The 12,910-nt window shown below is 56.0% G+C and overlaps 4 protein-coding genes across 4 annotated transcripts; 2 read left to right on the forward strand and 2 right to left on the reverse strand.

Annotated features, from left to right (window-relative positions):
• Nucleotides 1-85: 85 nt before the first annotated feature.
• Nucleotides 86-3,695, forward strand: JCM15063_001705 (DEAD/DEAH box helicase; the record flags this gene model as incomplete). The annotated part of the gene is made up of 15 exons (XM_076680175.1): nucleotides 86-304; nucleotides 397-450; nucleotides 525-557; nucleotides 628-906; nucleotides 980-1,140; nucleotides 1,218-1,363; nucleotides 1,443-1,603; nucleotides 1,671-1,909; nucleotides 1,971-2,030; nucleotides 2,094-2,365; nucleotides 2,438-2,631; nucleotides 2,701-2,860; nucleotides 2,924-3,014; nucleotides 3,082-3,413; nucleotides 3,499-3,695. 15 exons carry the CDS (start codon nucleotides 86-88, stop codon nucleotides 3,693-3,695), a joined length of 2,598 nt encoding a protein of 865 aa, XP_076532686.1.
• Nucleotides 3,696-4,001: 306 nt separating this feature from the next.
• SLA1 (cytoskeletal protein-binding protein SLA1) lies at nucleotides 4,002-8,478 on the reverse strand (the record flags this gene model as incomplete). The annotated part of the gene is made up of 11 exons (XM_076680176.1): nucleotides 4,002-4,007; nucleotides 4,101-4,219; nucleotides 4,301-4,663; nucleotides 4,730-6,136; nucleotides 6,206-6,608; nucleotides 6,679-7,305; nucleotides 7,376-7,459; nucleotides 7,524-7,646; nucleotides 7,713-7,772; nucleotides 7,844-8,129; nucleotides 8,363-8,478. 11 exons carry the CDS (start codon nucleotides 8,476-8,478, stop codon nucleotides 4,002-4,004), a joined length of 3,594 nt encoding a protein of 1,197 aa, XP_076532687.1.
• Nucleotides 8,479-9,050: 572 nt separating this feature from the next.
• Nucleotides 9,051-10,476, forward strand: JCM15063_001707 (zinc-dependent alcohol dehydrogenase family protein; the record flags this gene model as incomplete). The annotated part of the gene is made up of 5 exons (XM_076680177.1): nucleotides 9,051-9,188; nucleotides 9,257-9,524; nucleotides 9,637-9,701; nucleotides 9,784-10,314; nucleotides 10,390-10,476. The coding sequence occupies 5 exons, from the start codon at nucleotides 9,051-9,053 to the stop codon at nucleotides 10,474-10,476; spliced, it is 1,089 nt and encodes a 362-aa protein (XP_076532688.1).
• Nucleotides 10,477-10,555: 79 nt separating this feature from the next.
• JCM15063_001708 (pseudouridine synthase family protein) lies at nucleotides 10,556-12,747 on the reverse strand (the record flags this gene model as incomplete). Its single annotated transcript, XM_076680178.1, has 6 exons — nucleotides 10,556-10,715; nucleotides 10,801-11,192; nucleotides 11,272-11,352; nucleotides 11,438-12,010; nucleotides 12,083-12,176; nucleotides 12,254-12,747. The coding sequence occupies 6 exons, from the start codon at nucleotides 12,745-12,747 to the stop codon at nucleotides 10,556-10,558; spliced, it is 1,794 nt and encodes a 597-aa protein (XP_076532689.1).
• Nucleotides 12,748-12,910: the final 163 nt, after the last annotated feature.

Here is a 12,910-nt window from a genome sequence, read left to right on the forward strand (position 1 = left end):
ACCGCGAACGAAGGATGAATCGACGCGATTGCAACTTTTTGATCGTGTCCGCTCTTTCTCTCGATCAACTCGATTACCTCACGCGATGCCGCCTCGGAAACGCACCTCGGCAAAATCTTCTCGCGCCTCGAGTGCCATGCCTATCGCAGGCGACAGCGACGCCGAGATCGTGCAACACACCGAGACCAACTCGCCGGCAACCTCGCTCGAGGAAGAGGTCAAGGATGGCACGTACGACCCAGTCAAGGAGGAACAAGCTTTGAGAGAACCCGTACAACCCGAAGCAGCGCTCGCAACTCCTGCCGTTCGTTCAACTTTCTGTCCAACGCCGCGGCGACTGTCCACCGCGTGATCAGACCCCTCGAAGCCGAGCACTGATCATACCCATGTCTGCAGGGAGAGGGAACCTCCAGGACGCTTAAAGAGGCGTACAAGGCCATGGTCTCCAAGGTACGTTTCGCGCGCGCGCGAAGCCACTCGGATGCGCGTGGCGAGCTGACCGAACGCGTTGTTGTACAACCCAGGCTGCGGTCTATATGACCAGGATCGAGGAACACGTGAGTTCAGGCTGCACGGAGAGAAGGAACGGTCCCGTCTGACGCCGCGGTTTGTGCGCAATCTCGACAGAAACAGAAAATGCGCGAAGCGCGCGGCGAGACTCTCGACGAACCCGAGGAGGTGGTCGACGGTGCCGACGACGCTAACGCCGAAATTGGCAAGAAGCGCAAGTCGAAGCCTTCAGCGAAGGCGAGGGCGACCAAGAAGAAGAAGACGGCACCAGCGAGTGCCGCCCCTCCTCGGCTTCAGCAGTCTGCTCTCATCACCGGCGGCCAGCTCAAAGACTATCAACTCGACGGCATGAACTGGATCATTGAGCGATACATCTTCGCGCTCTTTGGTGCTATCGTGAGTTTGGCCGACCGAGATTTTTCCCAATGTTCGACCTCACCTCATCCGAGTGTCCTGTTTGATCCTGCAGCTCGCCGACGAAATGGGTACCGGAAAGACACTTCAGACCATCTCGTTCATCGCGTTCCTTCACGAGAACATCCGATCGCCGGACCGACCCGAATCAGACAAGCCCACCCTGATCATCCTCCCGAAGGCGGTTTTGCGCAATTGGGACGCCGAGTTCAAACGGTCCGTTCGCGATGCTTTCGTCATGCTCACAGCTTGGAGGAAGGGAACCCGACTGACCCCGCTTCCCGCTTCCACAGCTTCGCTCCTTCTATCCCTGTCTGCATTTACTACGGCACTCCGCAAGAACGCTGTGACATTCGGGAAAGCCAGTTGGGTCTCAGAGGACTCAAGCGAGCGAAGCGAGTCAAAACCTCGGCTCCCTTTCCGGTCGTCCTCACCACCTGTACGTCGGCCTTTTTCTTTCCACGCCCCGGTCCAGCAGTCTCGAGCCTGGCCTGACCTACATCCCTTTGTTCGCTCAGACGGTATTGCGATCAAAGACGTCTCATTCCTCGAGCAGCTCAACTACGACCTTGTCGTGTGCGACGAAGCTCACAAGGCAAAGAACCTGAACGGCAAAACCCTCGCCACCTTGAAACGCTACCAGGCCGATTTCCGGCTTCTCCTAACGGGTACCCCACTTGTACGTGTTCCTGTTGCTGCGACCCGTCTAGTGAATGCAGACTGACAAGCATACTCGATTGATATAGCAAAACAACCTTTCAGAACTTTACGCTCTCCTTACCTTCATTCTCCCCTCGATCTTTAATGATGCCGACACGTTCAATTCCATGTTCAACTTCTCGCAAGTGACCAATTCGGACGGTTCGAAACTGTCCGAGAGCGATGAGGTCACCCTCTTGATTGCCCAACTGCAGAACATTCTCAAACCGTTCATGTTGCGTCGATGCAAGAAGGATGTCGTCAAGGATCTGCCACTCAAGAAAGAGTACGTTGACACATACTAAGCGAACTCCGAGGCAACCACTCACACTGGTATCCACTCGCAGATATGTTTTGACCGCCCCGCTCACGGCCCGCCAGAAAGAGCTCACCGACGCTGCCGTCAAGTTTGTCCAGCACTATTTGCTTGCGTCTGACGTGCGTTAGCTGATGTTACATGAGTGCTACAGAGGAGAACTCCGAGAGTTCCTCAGCGGTCGGCAATCCTCGATTCCGGCGGAAGACGCAAGCGAAGACAAGACGGACGCTTCGGTCGAATCGGTCGACTTTGCCAACTCTGGTCGTGGTACCCGTCGAGCGGCTGCGAGGAAGAGCTACGTGATGGACATCCGCGATACCGCAGACGACGACGACTTCGAGAACAGTCTCATCGAGGCCAGCAGGAAACAGGAGGAGGCGAAGGAAGCTGCTGAGCTTGAGAAACTCGCGCTCAAATCGTCCAGTCAGTTCTTTCGCTCTCGAGACTGGACCATTCGCAGTTCCCGCCCTAAATATCTGCCTCATTTCCGTACAGCCAACGTGAATCATCAGCAAGCCAAGTTTACATCCGTCATGACGAACCTGCGACAGATCGCCAACCATCCCTTAGCCAAACTTGACGATCGTCAGGCCGGTACTCAGCCTTCATACGAAGACGTGGTCAACCTTTCCGGCAAGATGATGCTCCTCGATCGTTTGCTTCCCGAACTCTTCAAGCGAGGTCACAAGGTTAGTCCGCCCTCTTTAGACAGTGGAACAAGGTGCACATGCGTGGTCCTGACTCGCCATCACTCGCAGGTTCTCATCTTTTCGCAATTCGTCACGATGCTCGACATTCTCGACGAGTACTTGATCGATGTCAAAGGGTGGTCTCGATACCGCATTGACGGTCGTCAAGGCAATTCTGCCAACCAGGAAGAAATCGAAGAGTTCAACACGACCCCAATTTCGGAAACTTGTGAGGGAGATCCTTATTGTCGCCTTTCGAAAGGTACATGCTGATGCAAAGGGCTCTTATCAGCAACCAATGTCTTCCTCCTCTCGACTCGTGCGGGAGGTGTTGGCATCAACCTCGTCGGTGCCGACACTGTCATCCTTTTCGATAGCGACTGGTCAGTGCAAACTCTGCGCACGTTTCGAGAAAGATATCGGGCTCACGCAGATTCGACACTGGTGCAGGAACCCGCAAAACGACCTGCAAGCAATGGATCGCGCACACCGCATCGGTCAAACGAAACCGGTCCTCGTGTTCCGGCTCGCATCGGCCAACACGGTCGAACAGACCATTCTCGCGAACGCGACACGCAAGCGCAAACTCGAGCGAGTCGTGCTTGGCACCGATGACCTTGCTGGCGATGCTGGAGACATTCTCAACAAAGCCAAGGGCAAGAAGACGACCAACAAGGACAACATGCGGATTTTGGCTGAACAACTCGCCAAGACCGAGGGAGAGAAGATCACGCTCGCCGGAGCAGGCGCCGAGATTCTCAGTGACGAACAACTTGAAGCTTGTAAGTGTTTCTTCCTCTACTTGCACTGCAAGATCTAGGTGTAGTCCGGAATCTCGATCGCTCACCTGCCGCTGTGTGCTACCAGTGCTCGATCGATCCGAAGAGGCCATGAAGAGTGACAATTCGTCCAAGACTTCGGCTTCGACCAACGCTGCGTTCGAGGTGGTCGACACGATCGAGGAGAACGAAGTACAGTCCAAGAGCGTTCTCGAAGATCTCCTTCGCAACGAAGAGGAAGGTCCAGATTCGGCAGCGACGACCGATACGGAAGGCGAAGATTGAGATCCTTTCAGACTCACTGCGCCTCGTTGCCCATTTCGTTTTCCCCTTTGTTTCTTTTCTTCTTAGAAAGTTTCGCTGGTTTGCTCTTTCACTCTGCTCTAGCCCCGGTCTGTATCTCTTGTTGTCATCGCTCGTGTAATTCGACCCCGAGCATTACCATTTGTCACTCGCGCGACGCTTTGCTTGCGCTTCAGAGCGGAATCCTTTTTATTCACAGCAAACAGAAGCGAGAAATGGTGGGAGAACAAAGACAGCAATAAACAGGCAAACAAGAAAACATAGTACCATATCAGCTCTTTCAGCAGGTCAGAACTATATGTACATAGAAAAGTTGGGCACTGTCAGTCGGTCTTTCGAACTCGGAAGATGCAAAGCGGCGACATTTAAGCTGGAGACACCCCTCACCTGACGTTGGAAATTGCCGTAGCCCTGTTGTTGCGGGAAGCCGGTTGGTTGGGACATCATCATCTGTGGCTGAGCGAAGAATCCAGTCGCCTGGGGTTGCATGGGTTGTTGCCCGAAACCTGCGCGCAAAAACCCCCGATCGCGTCAGTCGTCTACAAAACTTTCTCTGTCTCTCTCAAAGGCGGAAGAAAGCGACGTACCGAAGCCGGTGGGTTGTGGCCGAAGCGCGTCGTAACGGTCAGACGCTTGCGAAGGAAGGTGCGTCGAACCTTTTGCAAACGTTCCATCCTTCATCGCTGCAAACACGTTCGTGGGTGCATTGTGACTCGCCCCAGACGATGCGACCGTGTTGGAACTAGCCGCATTGGTCTGAGAGGGCGGCATCGGATTGAACTGGATCGGCTGCGATTGAGGTGCAGGTTGTTGAGGTTGTTGCGACATGAATCCAGTGGGCTGAGGCGCGAAGCCGGTCGGCTGCGGTTGCATGTATGATGGCTGCTGGGGCATGAAGCCAGTTGGCTGCATGGTCATAGATGGCATCATGCCGCTGAAACCAGTTGGTTCTGTACCAAGCGCAAAATCTTAGAGGTCAGTACAGCTTTGGGGAGGGGCGGAAGTTTTCGACTCACGGGACATCATACCAGGGTAGCCAGTCATCATTGGCTGTTGCTGCATGCCTCCACCGAATCCAGTCATCTGGGGGTTGATGCCGGGCACGGCGAACGGATCCCCAAACGGATTCGCTGCTTGTCCGAAGCCCGTTGCTTGCGGTTGCATGCCCATGGCGAACCCAGTCCTCATGGGCTGAAGTGGAGCGAGCAAGTTCTGGTTCGAAGCGGTGGGAGGAACCGGGCCGCGAGGTCCATTGTAGCCGGTTGCTTGCGGAGTCATGAACGACCCACCGGTCGCTTGGTTCGACTGGGGTTGCGCTCCGCTTGAGGCGGACGCGGAACGACCGATTCCGATTCCGGCAAGAAGACCATCGTTGTAGGTCAGGCCCTGGTTCGAGTCGGCTCGTTTCGGCTCGATCGGGGAAGACACGGCAGGGGCTTCAACGAGGGGTGCCGGTGCCGGAGGCGTCGGTGCCGGGGGAGGAGTTGGCGTGGCCGCAACGGGTGAAGGAGCCGGCGGAGGAGATGCAGGTTTCGCAGCCGGCTTGACGTCCCACGCATCATCGTCGAAACCACCTTGTTGAGGTTGAGTCGAGTTGGAGCGCTGTGGGGTGTCGGAGACCGGCGGGGAAGACACCCGCACGGCCGGCGAGGAAGAGCGGTTCTTCTCAAGCTCAGATGCAGCCGATGCGAGCGCCGAAGTATTGACCGAGTTCGAGCTCGCAGCAGTATTGCGCCGACCACGGCGAGGCTTGAGTGTACCATCGGGTCCAGAACTGAATAGCTGGGGCGCCGGAGGGATCGGCTCGCCGCGGGAAAGCTTCTCAGCGAGGAGCGCATCAGACGCGATCTGCGCTTCGCGTTCGGCGCTCTGGCGATCCTTGTCTTTGCCTGGAACCGCGGGCGCATACTTCTCGCGAATGTATCGCTTGACGCGGACCACGTCTCCCTCCTTGAGCCCGAGACTGCGGAGGTTGGAGTCTTCAAAGTCTGGGATAAGCTCAGCATCGAAGCCTTCACTCTCTGCATTGCGTGCGTATCGTGTGCAGTGATCGACATCGCAGCCGGCATTGAGGAAGAAATCGAACCAGTCAAAGTCGGAGCGTTTCGGTTTTGAGACGGTGACCACCGATCGTGAGGCATCTCGAGCCGTTGTCGAAGAGGCGTCGAGCCGCGAAGAGCGGACTTCGTCTCGACGGCGAGACGAGCGCTCGTCGTCGTGGTGAGACGACGACTTTCGTCCGGACGTGATCTCCTTGAGATAGTTGGTATCCTCGATGGACATTTTCTCAACGGGTACTTCAATGATGACACCGTTGATCTTGTGCAGTCGAATCTTGTTTGCGTTGAGCCCGAGGAATTCGGCTTCGACCTTGAACTGGCCTGTGCGGTCTTTCCAGATTCGAGTCTTGTTGAGATTGGGTTCTGGAAAAAGAACCGGGGTCGTTCGTCAGTACACGCGTCATACCGCAGATTGGCAGGGATCTTCCTCACTTTTCATCTGTTTGCTCTTGCGTTCTCGTTCCCGAGGTCGTGCCGCGAGAGCCGGCGGTTCATCTTCGGCAATGTCGTCTCGTCGAGCTGGTACTGGGATCGGTTGCGCTTTCGGGGCTTCCTTGAGCCTGTCGCGTCGCTCGCGCTCAGCCCGGCGTTCTTGTCTGGCCTTCTCCTCGAGCTTTCTCGCTTCTCTGCGCTTGACGGCCTCTGCATCTGCTTCGATCTGCGCCCGCAGCGCTTCCTCGTCTTTCGCCGCTTCCTGTTCCTCGTCACGCTCGGCAGCTGCTCGCGAAATTGCGCTGCGAATTGGAGGAGCCGCGGCAATCGGCGGTGCAGGGGCCGGAGGAGCTGGTGGTGGCGGAGGCGGAGGAGGGGCAGCAGATTCTGCTCCGGCATCGATCTACAGAACAAGCGACCTTTAGTTCATGTTTATGATGGTGAGGCGGCAGCAACGGTGTAGAGAAGCTCACCTCGATGTAACTCGCAGGTACAACGCCTTCTTCACCCGTTCCGATTCTTCGCACTTTGGCCCACTCGACATCGTCGCTTCCGCCAGGAATGTACTCGATGCGCTCTCCTTCAGTCAGGCTCAGCTCGTCGTCTCCTGCAGATTCAAAATCGTACAGCGCAAGCGCGTTTCCTTGTTTCGAAACCGAGAGGCCGTTGAGCGCAGGAATGGGAGGAGCAGGAGGCGGAGAAGGTGCGGCTGGAGGCGGAGTAGCCGCGGATCGGATCGGTGGAGGAGGAATAGCGTTCGAGGAAGCGCTCCGGATGGGCGGCGGCGGAGGGACGTAGGACGACTGAGTGACTGCGGGAGCCGGAGGAGGAGGCGGTGGCGGAGGTGGAGGCGGCACAGCTCCGCCGTTCGAAGAATTACCGTTGATCGCAGGAGGAGGAGGAACCCCGTTCCCATAGCCGGAAGTTTCGCCCGAAGTGCCTCGCCCTTCTTCAACCTTGGCGACGATTTCTTCAAACTCGTGCTTGTCGGAGACAACAAAGTGCAGCTCGCCAGAAGTTGGGAATTCAAGGTGCAAATGTTTCGATTTTTCCGTGCTAAAGTTGGTCAGGGTCGAAAGAGGGTACTGTTGTACGGGAGTCTGCTCTCCGGATCAAGCACGAAGTTCAGCGAGTCGCTCTTGAGCGGAAGGAGCTGTAAGCGGTTCTGACCTTGTCGCTCTCGCTCGCAAAGAAGATCGCGCCATTGCCAACGCCGAGGGTTCCTTTCTTCTTCTTCTTCTTGGCATCGAGCGACTGTGACCATTGAAAGAGTATGAGCCTCGGCTCGTTCCTGCGATTTGAGCTGAGCAGAACTGACGGTAACACTCCAGGTTTGGATGTCTCCGGCAACAGCGCTCGTTCCAGCTGCGCTTCGCTCGGCGGGACTGACATACGAAGCTGCTGCAGGAGCCGAATACGCTTCTTCTTCCTCGTCTGCGACCTGTCCGGTTTGTCAAAAGTCGAGTGAGACTTCCGAACCAGTCTCAGAAGCGTCGACGGCACAAACCTGAGCGTATTCGTCCTGTTCTGGTTCGGCACCTTCCTCGGGCGTCTCGCCGTCTCCTCCCTTTGCATGTCAAAAGTACGAGTCAGTACGCCGAGATTGATCCGTCCTGAGAACCGAGCTACTAATCTGACCTCAAGGTAGTTTGCCGGTACGAACCCGACCGCTTTGACGCCGCCGAGTTTGCGACACAAGATCCATTCTCCCTCTTCCTCGAGCACTTCGAGCTGTTCACCTTCTACAATCTCCATCTCCTCGTCGTTTTCGAGCGCGCCGGTCGCATCGTCCCGGGCGGGTACATAGTCGTACAGGGCCTGGCTGTAGCGCACGGCGGGAGACGGAGTGATGTAAGACGCGGGAACGAGGCCGACCTGCGGGACGGCCGAAGGGTCCGACGTCTTGGTCTTGACTTTGTGCCAGCTGCGAGAGAGGCAAGAGGGATGCAAGGGTCAGCAGGTGTTCGATTCTCAGCGAGCAGGTTGTCGCCGCGATCCCGTCAAGTGCATCGGGTGGAGCCCGCGCGGAAGCCTGGGGGCGCTCCGTTCAAGCCGGAGCGTGCCCGCGCGCAGTGTACAGCGGATTACCGCAGACACTACGCGAACAGGTCCTGCTATGGACTGATCGCAGCATGACACAGAGAGAGCGACACTCACTCGGGATCATCGTCCTCGAGCACCCACACGACCTCGTCCTCCCTGACCGTGAGTTCGTCCTCGGTCTGGGCGTCGTAGTCGAACTCGACTTTCGCGAGTGCGAGGTGAACCGACATGCTGTGCGGCGAGTGCGAGATTCGTGCGAGTGAGCGATTCGAGTGGGGAGCTATTAGACGCGCGAGAGTGACGCCGGTCTAATTGTCGTGTCACCGAACCGGTCGCACGCGGGATGCACGTCTGCCTTGCGCTGAGGTCGTGCGGCGAGTGAGCAACAGACTCGAGCTACCGATTCAAGCAGCAGATGCCGGGAAGAGATACCAGGCGAGCTCGATGAGGATCATCGCTAATTCGCTCAGACTTTTCGGCAAATGTAGCGTTTCCACGCATTCAGACACTTCTTGCAGCTAGTATTAACTTCTGTGCGAGTGGAACCGAGCCCACGTACGGTCCGAATTTATCGCCGCGGATATAATGAAAAAAAGATACCGACGGCTGGAACAGCAGTCATCGCAAGCCGCGCGATCTTCAGCAAGAGCAACGACTGGGATTCTGGTAGAGTTGCACTCTCACAGTACGGGACATGACGCAGAAGTCCGAATCCTGTCGCGAAAGTTTCGGACATTCGGACGCTGACATCGTTGGGGCAGATCACACTTCTTTCTCTGCACTCTCAGTACACGTCTACGCGATGGACTCCTCGCTGCCGTCGACAATGAAAGCGGTCGTGATCCAGCATCCGCTCAAAGCGGACTTCTCGAACCTTTCGATCGAGGATAGACCGGTACCCACGACTCTCTCCCCGACCCAGGTGCTCATCAAAGTCAAGGTAAGACGTTCGGGAAAGTCGTGTACCTCTCTGAGCTACCTACTAATCCGCAACGACTCTGCTCGCAGGCCGTCTCGCTCAATGCTCGAGATGCGCAAATCGCTTCCGGACGATACCCTGCGCCCATCCAGGTACAAGCCGGAATCATTGCAGGTAGCGACGCAGCGGGAGATGTCGTCGACATCGGAGACAAGGTTTCGCGGGTTCAGATCGGGGACCGGGTCACCCCCATCTTCTCGCAAACTTTCTTGCACGGTCAGTTCGATCCCGACTATCAAAAGTCAGGACTCGGAGGAGGAATCGATGGCGTCTTGAGTGAATACTTCGTGTGCGACCGTGAGTTTCCGAATCTCTTTCTCTTCCGCCCCCGGCCGGTGTGCGTTCAGTCAGGGACTCTTCCCTACCTTGTCCGATACGATATGGCTGAAACCCCTCGTACTGCCCTCAGAGGAGGGTCTCGTGATGGCACCCAAACACCTCGACTACATTCAGGCATGCACTAGCGTCATTACAGTGAGCTTGAAACTCTTGCGCCACGAACCGTGCTCTCAGTACCCTATGTGGCTGATTCACGACAACAATTTGAACCCCACAGGGAATCACTTCTTGGCACTGTCTCTACGGACATCCGGGAGCGACACTCGCGACGGGTCAAACCGTACTCGTGCTCGGCACCGGCGGAGTTTCGATCTACGCCGCTCAGATCGCGCTTGCCGCGGGTTGCAAAGTGATCGCGACGTCTTCCTCGGATGACAAACTCGAACGGATCCGACAACTCGGAGTTCACGAGGTGGTCAACTACCGCAAGACTCCGGAATGGGAACGCGAGGTGGTCGCCAAGAACGGTGGACGTGGAGTCGACCACGTGATCGAGATCGGGGGCAAAGGGACTCTTGTGCGCTCGATCCGATCGTGTCAACCTGGTGGCAACGTGTGGGTCGTTGGGTACATGTCGGACTATGCCACAGCCACTGGATCTGGACCCACCGTAGACGAACCCGAATACGCGAAGGAAATCTTGTATTCCCAGGCAGTCGTACGCGGCGTCGTGAGCGGCTCGAGGGACATGTTTGAAGACCTCATCCGATGTGTCGAAACCAACAAGATCGTACCCGTTGTCGACAAGGCAAGTGCGGGCTGTCTCTCTCTCTTGGTGAGGCCTTCGTGACTCATCTTTTCGAGCGCACGTCTTCGACTACAGGTATTCCCGTTCAAGCAAACACAGGAAGCATACCGGTATCTCGACTCTGGCAAACATTTCGGAAAAGTGTGCATCGAGTTCCCATGAAGCGTGATTAATGAAACAGGATCCCGTTGCAAAAGTACGGCCTTGGATCTGGCTCAAACTTCTCTGCGAGACGTCTTGATCAACCATCGTCCTCCCCTGCGACCGCACCCTCATCGTCACTCTGTGCAAGCGCAGCGTCGCTCTCGTTCGCGCCCGGCGCGGTTCCTCGAGGTCGTTCGGGGTTCTCGCCCTTCTTGTAGGTGGCAGATGTGGGAATCACACCCTTCGGATTGAGATACCTAAGAGGGAAAACGAACCGAGAGTGTCGATGCAATCAGCTCGCTGACCGAGAAGAACGGGGAACGAGATATGGGAGAAGCTTACTCGAAATCGGTGCCAATGTGAACGTCGAGGTAATTGAGCCATTTCGAGAACGTCGATTCTTCCTCTTCGACTTGTCGCATGCGTTTATAGACATGCTCCGTCTTGAACTCGTCAATCTTGTCCTTGAGGCCGAGTCCTTGCGAATCGAGCGGTTCGCGTCGCTGGTCCGCGAGGTCCTTGTCCGATAGTCGACCCGCTTTGTTTAGATCTTCGAGTTTCGCGTTCGCTTCCGTTACGCGCTTGTTGTACTCGAGGTACTGGGGTTCGAGGAGCAAGAGACCCAGTGCAGGCGCTTTCGGGATATGGATGCGCGAAGGACCGAAAGTTTCAGGCACGAGCGATGCCGGGGTTGAAGAACGAACCGCGAGGATCGTCAACCCGATCATTTTCCGCTGTCAATCAGATGCGAGTGCGGAAATGAGTTTCAAACAGAAAGAGCAGGTTCCTGTCATGATTGGAAAGAGGACTGACAATCTGATGCAGCATGAAAGACTGGCCAAGGAAGCTGATTGAGACATGCTCAGTGTCATTGACGACAAACGGTTCCGAAATCTGCACAACGAGATTTGGTAAAACCCTGACGTTAGTCACCCGAGTCTCAGAGCATTTCCTCAAGATTGCAGGAGAGATAGTTCACCTCGAGTTTGCGCATGACTCGTTGACAACTTCGGTCCCGGAAATCTTTGCCAACCGTGAAATTGTAAAAGTTGTGCGAACCTTCGTACGCACGCACAAATTCTCGAGCTTGTTCGAGCGCGTCGTGGGGTATCCTCCACTTTTTCTTTGCCGCAACGTCTTCCGCAAAGGTGCTCTCCGCTGGTCGGTTCGACCAGAATTGAGCCGAGGCTTCGATGATTGGCGAAGTGAAAGGTGCTTGAGGTTCGGCACCCTCACCGACAGTCGCGCTCGTCGTCGATCGAGATTTGTCGAGCCACTTGGCCATCTCGGAAGCAGGTTTGGGCGCGAGGAAGACGTGGGTCGGAAGGGTGTACTCGTACTGGCGCTGATCGCACAGTTTGCGAGGGTCAAACGCTCCCTGCACGCGCACAGTCCCCCACAATCGAATCGCTGGAGGCAGGAACGAGTTGACCCATTCTTCAAAGGTGGATTCGGCAGGCATGTCGGGAGGGTTGAGGATCAATTTGAGCGATAGCACATTCAGCGCTGCATGAACACCGGCATCCGTTCGTGCAGCCCGCGCGAGCGATACCTATAGAGACACACAGCGTCAGAGAAAGCCTGAGTCACGCGGGTATCTTTCGACTATCGAATGGAGCCGAACTTTTTGGTGGTTTGTAGAGTTGTCTTCGCTGATTGCTCCCGCTTTTACAAGACCCTTGAACACTTCTCCCTCGATCGTATCTTGTCCAGGGTTACTGTTCGCGAGAACGAAGTGCGGATGAATATCACGTCGAATGCAAGACGAAGCGAGAGGGAGAAAATGAGCGCGTACACTTGAGATCCTTTGTATCCGATACCATTGTAGCCAATAATGGCAGCAACCTTGCGTTTGGGTAGTTTGTCCTTCTTGTCTTCGACTTTTGCTTGCCCATTCGCGTTTGAATCCTCTGCCGTGTCGTCGTCTCGTTTGGACCCCCACTGCCTCATGTTGGCCTCGCCTTTGCCCGTGTTGCGTCCTCCCCAACTTCGACTGTCCGAGTTTGAACCACCTCTTCCACCTCGTCCACCTCGTTTGCCTCGGTTCCCCTTCTTACTCTGATCTCCACGACCTCCTCGACCTCCTCCTCCTCGCGCAGAAGGTGAATCCGTCTCTATCGGGTTGAACGGACTCGAAGGCGCATCTCCACCCCCAGGCGTCTCGGATCCAGCGATCGTAGTCGTTGTTGTCTTGAGTAGAGGTCCTTCGTCAGTTCGAGGTCGTTTCGAAGGTGTTGCTGATTCGTTCAATGTCGGAGGCGCGTCCGCTTCGCGTTTGGTTGAAGACATGGTCACCACACGCAGCTATATCGAGAAAGGCAGCTGCTAGGTCTCGAAAGACTCGAGGAACCGAATTAGTGAAAGGTTCAACAATTTCTGGAGATCAAGATTGTCGCATGTTGCGCGCGCGCGCATCGCGGCGGCCGTCGCCTACAACATTTTTTGCTTTGAG

Source organism: Sporobolomyces koalae (genome assembly GCF_050403365.1).
Source record: "Sporobolomyces koalae JCM15063 DNA, S_koalae_JCM15063T_v1_ctg33, whole genome shotgun sequence".
Lineage (NCBI taxonomy): Eukaryota > Fungi > Basidiomycota > Microbotryomycetes > Sporidiobolales > Sporidiobolaceae > Sporobolomyces > Sporobolomyces koalae.